Source organism: Chenopodium quinoa, unplaced genomic scaffold (assembly GCF_001683475.1).
Source record: "Chenopodium quinoa cultivar QQ74 unplaced genomic scaffold, ASM168347v1, whole genome shotgun sequence".
NCBI lineage: Eukaryota > Viridiplantae > Streptophyta > Magnoliopsida > Caryophyllales > Amaranthaceae > Chenopodium > Chenopodium quinoa.
Genome location: NW_018744239.1, coordinates 12,303,502 through 12,313,209, shown reverse-complemented (window position 1 = coordinate 12,313,209; position 9,708 = coordinate 12,303,502). Strand labels below are relative to the sequence as shown.

Here is a 9,708-nt window from a genome sequence, read left to right as displayed (position 1 = left end):
CTACATATGTTTCATTTTTTTTTATCAAATTCTTATTTTTTGTGATTTTTTGTTTTTATTTTTGTTTTTATTTTTTATTTTTATAATATGAAGGCATAATTGGAAGCGGTTCAGGCATTGAACCGCTTCTCATTCCCTTCAAATGGGAAGCGGTTCAAACCGCTTCCAATTTCAATTGGCAATGGGAAGCCCCCTAATTGGAAGCGGTTCAAAAACCACTTCCCATTACGGTTTTGAACGCTTCCTATTTAGTTTATTCTACTAGTGGATGGTTCCAAGTTGTAGGTTGACCACTGTGTGAGTCTTTGATATTTGCCTTAGCCGTTTTCACGGTGGCGGTAATGTCTTAGATTTTCCTTCTTCGTACTTTGAAAGGGCAAAATTTGGTATTTTAAGGAAAGCAATTTCTAGGGTGTTACACTGAGGGCCTAGATTAGTTCCTAGTTCTCATTATAACTTCATTAATAATTACTTCTTTTTAATGTTCAACTATTGAGTAGCCCGGGCGTTGTCCCAGGTTACTACTTTTATAGTTGTGCAACTGCTAATTTATAAGAGCATCTAATAGTTTGTATGTTTTATGTGCCTTCAATACTTTGTAGTATAATATTATTTATTGTGCGATGTTAAAACATAATTAACAATTAGCCTAGATGGTTATACAATAACTTTTCTTCTAAGAGGTCAAGTGTTCGAACCTTCTCATCCATATATTTTTTTTCAATATAGTTGAGACAACATGGAGTATTGTTGGTTGTGTGGATGACTTGGCCTATTAAGGAGTTGAGTGGATGACATGACATATTGAGGAGTTGAGTAAGTGATGTGGCAAAATGAGGGGGTCTATGTGGCGCATAGACGTTCTTAGAAACGCCTTTTAATATATTTGTATAGATGTGCTATGTTATTTAATTTTATCTTTCAAATACTTGTATCGCCAAATGGACCAAAAATAAGGCCTATAAGATACACTAGCACAAGAATTTACTATTCAAGTTAAGCTATTAACATTGGCTTCTCATTATACTTACGGGTTAGCAATCAATAACATAATACAACAACAAACACCAAGAATGACACGTGTCACTTCTTGATGTTATTTTTTTCCCTCCAAAACTTTTTTTTTTATTCACTTCCTAAAAAAAAATCCTTTTCTTTATATAATGTGATTCACTTCCTTAAAAAAAACATTCACCAAATCATTTAATTGTGATTCACTTCCTAAAGAAATATTTTCCATATCTTTTATTGTATCAAAATATTATTCTATTTTTTTGGTGTTCCACCCAATTCACCCTTTGGGCTAATTTGAGTTCGCGCGAGGTTCAATTCTGGATATAAGTTAAGATTCAAACTTTTTTAATTTGATTTTGAATTAACATTATACTCTGTAATTCGTTATAAAATTTTGTAAAAACCACGCATGGCACGGAACTTATTCTAGTTTTAGTTTAATACGAGCCACCAAAATAATATGGCAAACACAACGGAATGTTAGTATGTTATGCTTGAGAAATGCAACTATTCAAGATGGCTTACTAATATTGCCTTCCCATTATACTTCCGAGCTAGAAAGCAAAGTCTTATATGGGCCACCAACCTTATTCGATAAACACGTTTTTGGTTTTCGAATCATCATTTTTTTCCCCTTTCCTCAATCATTAAAAATTATTCATAAATTCTCGTTTATATATAACTATTTACAAAAACCACAAGTCAATGTACCAAAATATACGATCTCTAGATGTTTAATAACCGACTAAGCATAAGCTTACACGCGAAGTGTGCACGACTCCCTCTCAAATCTCCAATAAACATACAAAGTAGTAGTGTTTTAGGTCTATGGTTATTCTATCAAATTTTTTTTATTGAGGATCATCCCCATATAAACAAAATAAATAAATAAAATATTTTTAAAATACTGTGATATAGATCTATTTAGTTGAGGTAAAAGCTACTCTAATTTTTGAGAAATAAAAGCTACTTTAATAGAGAATTGAAAAGAAAAAAAAATTAAAATAAAAATAAAAATAAAAATAAAAAGAAGAAGAAGATCAAAAACTGTGATATAGATCTCTACTTTTAAAGTAAAGAATTAGTATTTGACATTATAGGTAAATAGAAAATCATCAAAATAAGATAAAGTATACTCCGTACGTTTAATCTTCAATGAATGGAGTTTCTAGTATTAATAAGTTGGAAAAGTTTCACAATCTAATATATATATATATATATATATATATATATATATATATATATATATATATATATATACACACATATATATATATACATATATATATATATGGGAGTTTTTTCCCGAATTTTTAGAGTGCCACGTAGGATTTTAATTTTTAAAAATTATTAGAGTACCACGTAGGATTAACATTTTTAAATTTCTACAATAGGATTATGCCATGTAAGATTAGTTTTTTTAAAGCGCTACATATATTGGATTATAAAAAAAATAAAAAATTATCAGATCGACACATAAAATTATTATTTTTAAAAATTATCATGAATAAAATTTGGGTGATAAATGGAACCAGCATTATGATAAATTTACATAAAGGAGACCTTTTCAAGATAATTCTGAGTATGACATAGGAAAATGTTATATTTTAGCCAATGAATAAAATAATTGCAATTTATTTTAGATCTAATTTTTTTTATTAATTATTAAAATAAAATCAGTGGTTTTCTGTGTGGCAGACCATATCGTGTGGCTGGATGAGACACGCCAAAACACTGATCAAGTAACCCCTGACTGACCGAGTCACCCCTGATCGATCGAGTAACCCTTGACCAACCGAGTAACCACTAACCAAGTAATCCCAACCACAAGGTGCGACCAACCACATATGAAACTAAGTAAAATAAAATACTACCTCCGTTTCATATTATTTGCAACTTTGGGGTATTATTTGTGAGATATAAAATATTCCAAAGTTGCAAATAATATGTAAAGGAGGTAGTATTATGAAGTAGACATAACCAAATCTATTTTAATCGTCAGTAAAAGTTATGAAGTAGCTAAACCTACCTCTAGCTTTTAAACTCATTTTCCCACATACATCTATATGTATAAGTGCCAAAAGGTCACTAGCTCTTTCACCTTTCCTATAAAAGGTGATTTGGTCATTTTTCTCAACAAGCATGACTCAAAATTCTCAAACGATTCATAATCTAATGAGGATAGGAGTCCATCCTTATGTAATCATTATATGCGCGTTTGGTTGATATAACCTACAATGTTATAGGTAGGTTGGGTTTGAACCATCTATAATTCGTCGCTTTTTGTGATCTATTTATTTCCATGTTGTAAAACAAAATTAACTCATAACTAGCAAATGAAAGACATTTTATTACCTCATCAAGGAACAACACTTGTCCATGATGAGTAAAGCCAAATTAGTATTTCCACAAAAACTGAAAATTGTCTCAATAAAATTAGAAATAGCAAGTCTAATGTTCAATAAAACTGAAATCAAACTAAGAAGCTTTCTCTAGCCACTAGAACACTTCTCGAGCACCTTCAAGCTCCATTTCCAAGTTAGCTTTACTTCTTTACAACCTTTGCAGAACATGAATAATGTTAGCACTGCAACTTGGTATCACATACCTAAGTAGAAGTTAAAATGTATTTATAGCATTATACCTGAGGCTAATGCTCTATTCTTCTTAAGGTAGTCGAGGTATTCTGGCAGTTAAGCTTCTAATGCCCCTTGTTCTTGTAGTAGAAGCATTCGCTTGCAACTCCTACCTTGGGCTTAAGAGTAGACTTGGGCTTTTCTAGAGCCTTGGCAATTTTCTTGCCCTTACTCTTCTTGCTAGCCTCTTTCTTGAACCCCTTTCCCTTTTGGACCATAAGAACATCCTTCTTATTGTTCTTAGGGATATGTTTTTCTGCACTAATCAGCATGGCATGCAACTCATTCAATGTCTTGTCAACCTCGGACATATTGAAGTTCATGATAAACTGATTGAAAGAATCTGAAAGTGAGAGGAGAATTATATCAGTAGCCATTTCCCGGCTGTATGGGTGTCCCAGTTTCTCCATATTTTTAATTAGGCCGATCATTTTGAAAACATGATCATGTACTGTTGCACCATTCTCCATCTTACAGTCCAAAACCTCTCGATGTAGCTCATACCTCTCAACTCATGCTTGTTTCTTAAACAAAGCTTTGAATTCTTGCATGATTAAATATGCATCCTTGTCTTCAAAACGCTTTTGAAGACCAGGCTCTATAATCGTGAGCATCAAGCAAGTGATTGGTACAACTCGATCAAGAGTCTCCTTATGCCTACGCTTTTAAGCATCAGTAGTGTTTTCTAGCAAAGGTCCAGACAATGGGGTATCTATTACTGCTGTCTTAATGGCGATGAAATTGCTTCGTTCGTTGGCTTCCTTGGTGCCGCCTCTTCTCTCGTTTTCTCTTGTATGTCAAACCCTTAAATTCTTGTTATTTTATTTGATTTTATGTAATATAATGCTTAATTTGTCTAGATCTAGGGTTTATTCGATTGAATTTTGACATTAAATTGCATTTTTTGTTTTCTGTGGTTTAATTTTCATTTTAATTATTTTAAAAAAAAAACCCTCTTTTTTACTCTCATAATTAATTTGTGGCTGATGAGTATCTTACGAGCATTATTCTAGCATTATTCTAGTAAATTTCTACTTCACAATTTGTAGGATTGCTGTTTTGGATGATTTGATGATCGAAATTAAATTATGCAATCTTGCTGTTTTTGAATCATTTTATGATCATGCGTGCATAAAAAAAATTGATTTAATCATAGATCTAGCATTAAAAATTGGTGATAATGTATTGTAGTATACATTGATTTATGCATTTTTTGAGTTTTGATTGAAATGTGAAGTGAATAATGAGGTAATTATTAATTTTCATGCTATATCAGTATGTTTGGGTGATTTTTGATCATTGATTGACTGGGAACTGTAATGTAGAGAAGTTGAGATCTTGAATTTGGTAATGTTTCAACTGAAGGTTCTCTTTTGTCGTGATTGTTGTCGTTATTTCTGAAAATAAAACTTGTGATTTCTATTTTAGTATAGGTCTTTATATTGCTAATTACTTCTTTTTCTGTGCTAATACCTTTAGTTGTGATTTTTTTGGCGAAATTTGGTATTTGGATTTCTTGATCATTTGATATTAGGGTGATCATGTACTCTTATCTCTATAACTTTGCGAAAGGGTGGGAAAGGAACTTTACCTTGCTTGGGCAGGATGGTATGTATGAAGTATTTGACAAACAAGTGTGCTTAGAAAAAGATGATGAATTTGTATGGAGTTGCTGATATTTTAATGGTGCTGTATTTTTTTCAGGGTTTGTGTGTGGACTGCCCTCATGTTTATCTTTCTTTTGATACTCAATGTTGCCACGATCATTAAACGGTTTACAAGGGTTGTTAAGGAGCTCTTTGGGATGTTGATTACTATTCTTTTCTTCCAAGAAGCTATCAAAGTACTACTCTTAACTACATACGAATCTTGTTTGGTGTTGAAACATTCTGCATTAGTACCCTAAAATTTGTGCTTATTATATTTTGCTTACATGTATGTAATAATTATTGTAAGGAGTAGTAAGTGAATTTCGTATTACCAAAGATGAGGAAGATTGTTACCATGGGAATTTATCCTCATTGATGCTGTTGTTCCTGCTTCTATGCTGCTGTTGGTCTGTTAGGTGCTGAACTGTTCTGTGCATGCTGCTATACTAATTGTAATGGCTTTATTTATTTATTATTTTTTTTGTATGAAAATGTAATATAACAAGCATTTATTAATAAAAATATCTAAGTTTATATATGTATATTGGTTTGCCGAAAAAAAATATAATATTTTTTTAAGGCATAAATGGGCAGCGGTTTTGGCATTGAATCACTGGCCATTCTAAAAAAAAATGGACAATAACGAACCTTTGAATGTTTTAAAATGTTTTAGAATTAGTACAATCTTATTTTTTTTGGTAATTCTTTAAGTCAACTAGCCCTAACAATTAGTACAATCTTATTTATTTTTTGGTAATTCTTTCATTATCTATTTTTTAGTCTACAAATATTCAAGCCCCAACTCCACCAACACAGATTGTGAGGGATATCAAACAATGTACTCTTTCAGTCAAGAGTACCCACTCTTAAGCCAACAAAGTCAAAGTCATACAAATTTTATCTCAAGTCAAGCACTGTAGGTAATTTTACAAAGATATATATATATATACACTTCAATTAACAAAATGCAATTCATTCATTCATCAATAGCATGTATGCTAATTAAGATTACTTAATCATATTACAATACCTCGCAAGATCTAGGAGAACGAGAAAGTAGTAGCATCAAGGTAAACTGATTTAAATTGTTGTTCAAATTTTTTCATTACATCATTTCCTATAAACTTACCAACAAACACCTACACACACAACACAATCAACTTCCACAAATTATATTTTACCCCGAAGTTCACTCTAGAAGCCTTTCTCATCTTCAGCAGCAAGTAATCACTCTCTATTTTCCTTATATGTTGCTTAGATTGCCTCAGTTCCTTACTCATAGTCATAACATCATTATTTAGTTCCCGTTTATCTTGCATTAAGCCTAAAATTACCTCAGTCTAGCTGCCAATTATAGGATCGATCTTCTTGGTCATCCCATCTAAAGTAATTGGAGCCCCTTCTTCCTGTGTCTGTATCATAATCAGGGCAAGCAAGGAACCTCCTTCCACGGTTATCCTTTGTCCATGCCCTGCTTTTAGACACTAATAGACTACTATTACATCTCTTTGACCTTGCACTCACCCCTGAACCGATCCTAGACATTCCTAATTTCTGTTTAAAACAATGATTTTTTTTCAACACAACTAATTTTTTTGAGCAATATTGTTCCTTGCAGAAATGGTGTATCTGTTTGCGTTGAATTGTAGAAATATGATATGGAGCCAAATATATATAACATGCTACTTTTTTTTTGGAACTCAGACGGCTAGTTGTAACTGCCATCTCTTGAACAAATTGAAAGTTTAGTACCCTTGCATTACATTAGTCAGATATTTTAATTTCGTATTATTTTTTATTTATTTTTTATTTTTTTTATGTTAAACCGGTTGCTGAAGGTCACAAAGTTCAGTACTCTATTAGGAGTACTCTAACTGTAACAATTCATACTTCATTACCTTCCCTGCAACTTTGTGCAAAGTTTAGTACTCAATTGTGGTGTTAACTCCTTATTCTCCCTTCAACTTGCCGGCACCACCCAAGGTAACTCCTTCATTCGTTTTTTGTTATAATTAAAAATTTGTGGAGTAAACATTATAATTTGTTTATTATTTATTTTGTTTGAATAATGTAGATTAACATTCAAATTGGAGTTTGCTTAGCATAAATTTGGTCCTTTCTAAGGTTAGTTGTTCAACCTTGTAGTGTATGTTGCATAATTTCAACTAGTTAAAATTGCATGTACTTATTTATTGTGGATTGTGTTTGAATTTGTAATTGTTAACTTTCAAATTGTCGTTTTTATTTTTTATTTTTTATTTTTGTAGTATGAAATATGTTTCACTTTTTAATTCATTAATATGGTATGTGTCTTTATAGTTTATGTACATTATTGTTAAATTTATTAGGTTATTCATTAATGAATATAAATATTAAAATATTTATAAAAGGTATGCATTTTAATAAATATAAATATAAATAAATGATCATATCATAATTGATAATCTATCATATTTTTTAAATTTGTAAATGAAATTATTTGCATCATCATATGCCTAGATACACGTTCAAGGCATATTCATTGGGACTATTCTTGCCTTACTTTAATCTCACTTAGGTGGTTAATGTATGTTGTTTTTGCCCTACTTTAATCTCACTTAAGAGTATGACTTGGATGGTGTAACACCCTAGAATTTCCTTCCTTTAAAATATCTGTTTTGCCCTTTTTAAAATACAAAATAGGAAAAATATAAGGCATTACCGCCAACGTGATAATGGCTAAGACATTTATCAAAGACACACAATAAAAGACTCTTTTTAAAAGCTTTCAAAACAAAGTCAAAGTCCGACAGTCCAACCAAACAAAAGTAAAGTCAAAGTCAAACGAAATCAAACCTACAACTTCAGACCATTGTAAAACCAAAGGTATTTAAAACCAACGCGTTAGTATCATCAATCAATAACAATATACCAAAAAACAATAATAATCATATATTCGAAATAAAACTAGAACAAGATTCGCTCTTCGCTCAAACCCCAACATGAATCTGTCGCATCACCTGAAAAACTTCTCTTTAAACTGGCCCTACTACTCACCATAAAAAATGGGTTGTCGTAGGGCCAAGATAAAGACAAGGCCAAAGGCACACACACAAAACAACAACAATAACAATAACAACAAAACATAAAAGGAAACACACTAGCATGATAGCATCCTTGCAATAACAACAAAACTTACCTTTCCTTAGATTTCAACATACAATAATATACACAACATAGACTCATTACTTTATTTTTATTTACTTTGATTACGCATCGAGCGGGTTTCCAACCAATTCCTTGCCCTTAAGAATTGGTTAAACTACTCCGGGAGCTAACCGGGTAGGCATAGATGTCACATGAAAGTGACGGATGTCTTGCGCATAAAATAATAAAAAGAAAAATACAGCATGTATCCAAGTAGAAGCTATAGTTAAATATAAAACCCCATAACTCCCCCCATATGTCCACACTCGAGTTATATACGTTTCAGGAGTTTTGGTGCGTAATCTCTTTCAATTTATATTGTTTACATATTTTAGACTTGGTGATGACTCTCAATCCACAACACAACCAATCAACATAAATCATTCAAGTAATCAAACATTCCAATTTAATTATTGAATATTTAATGATTACATTTAATTTAATGTTGAACCCTTTTTAAACTACCTCGGTGTAGAAACACCTTAAGCGCATAAAGCACTGCAAATCCTATCCCTCGGTGTTTAGAACACCTTAAGTGCACTTAGGCACCACAATACATTTTAATCCTGTGTACTAAGACACTTAGTAGCTCAATTCTCATGCTTATAGCATCAATAAAAATTATATGAACCATAATTAAATTTCCTTTTTATATTCTAAACCAAATTAAACATTTAGGTTTAATTAAACATGCCTCTAATCATTCCAATAATAAAAGTATGGTTCGATAACAATATTCCATAATCACCAATTCCAATAAATAAATCATATCAATCGATCATGCTTCATAAATAATTCACCAATTTCATTTCAATTCAACAATCCAGTTCAATTTCATGAAATCAATTCAATTCAACAATTTCAACCAATTCCTGCATGATACTAACTTGGAATCATTTAAAATATTCCTAGCATACTTCTACACGCTAAATAAAATTCCGAGTATGCATACGTAGCTCAAAAACGCCACTAAGTAGCCATATATACTAGAACATTTCTTTAACAAGGAATCCTACATAGAGGGACAATAAAACTACATCAATTACCCTTGTATACACAATTTTCAGCAATTTAAATTCACTTTAAATAGCAATAATAATCTGAAAATTATTTTAAAACCCTTAGTTAATCTTCTTTTTAATGGGTAATTTAACCCTCTTTATAAAACATCAAAAGTAGTACTTAAAAACAATTTCCAGCACTTTTGATTAATTAAAAACCCT

At 31.3% G+C, this 9,708-nt stretch overlaps 1 protein-coding gene across 1 annotated transcript; it reads right to left on the bottom strand.

Annotated features, from left to right (window-relative positions):
• Window positions 1–3,715: 3,715 nt before the first annotated feature.
• LOC110694395 lies at window positions 3,716–4,120 on the bottom strand. The gene has a single exon (XM_021871565.1). The coding sequence runs from the start codon at window positions 4,118–4,120 to the stop codon at window positions 3,716–3,718; it is 405 nt and encodes a 134-aa protein (XP_021727257.1).
• Window positions 4,121–9,708: the final 5,588 nt, after the last annotated feature.

What these genes read in the sequence shown, in the direction of transcription:
- LOC110694395 (XM_021871565.1), bottom strand. Translation starts at nt 4,120, where the DNA reads ATGGAGAATGGTGCAACAGTACATGATCATGTTTTCAAAATGATCGGC.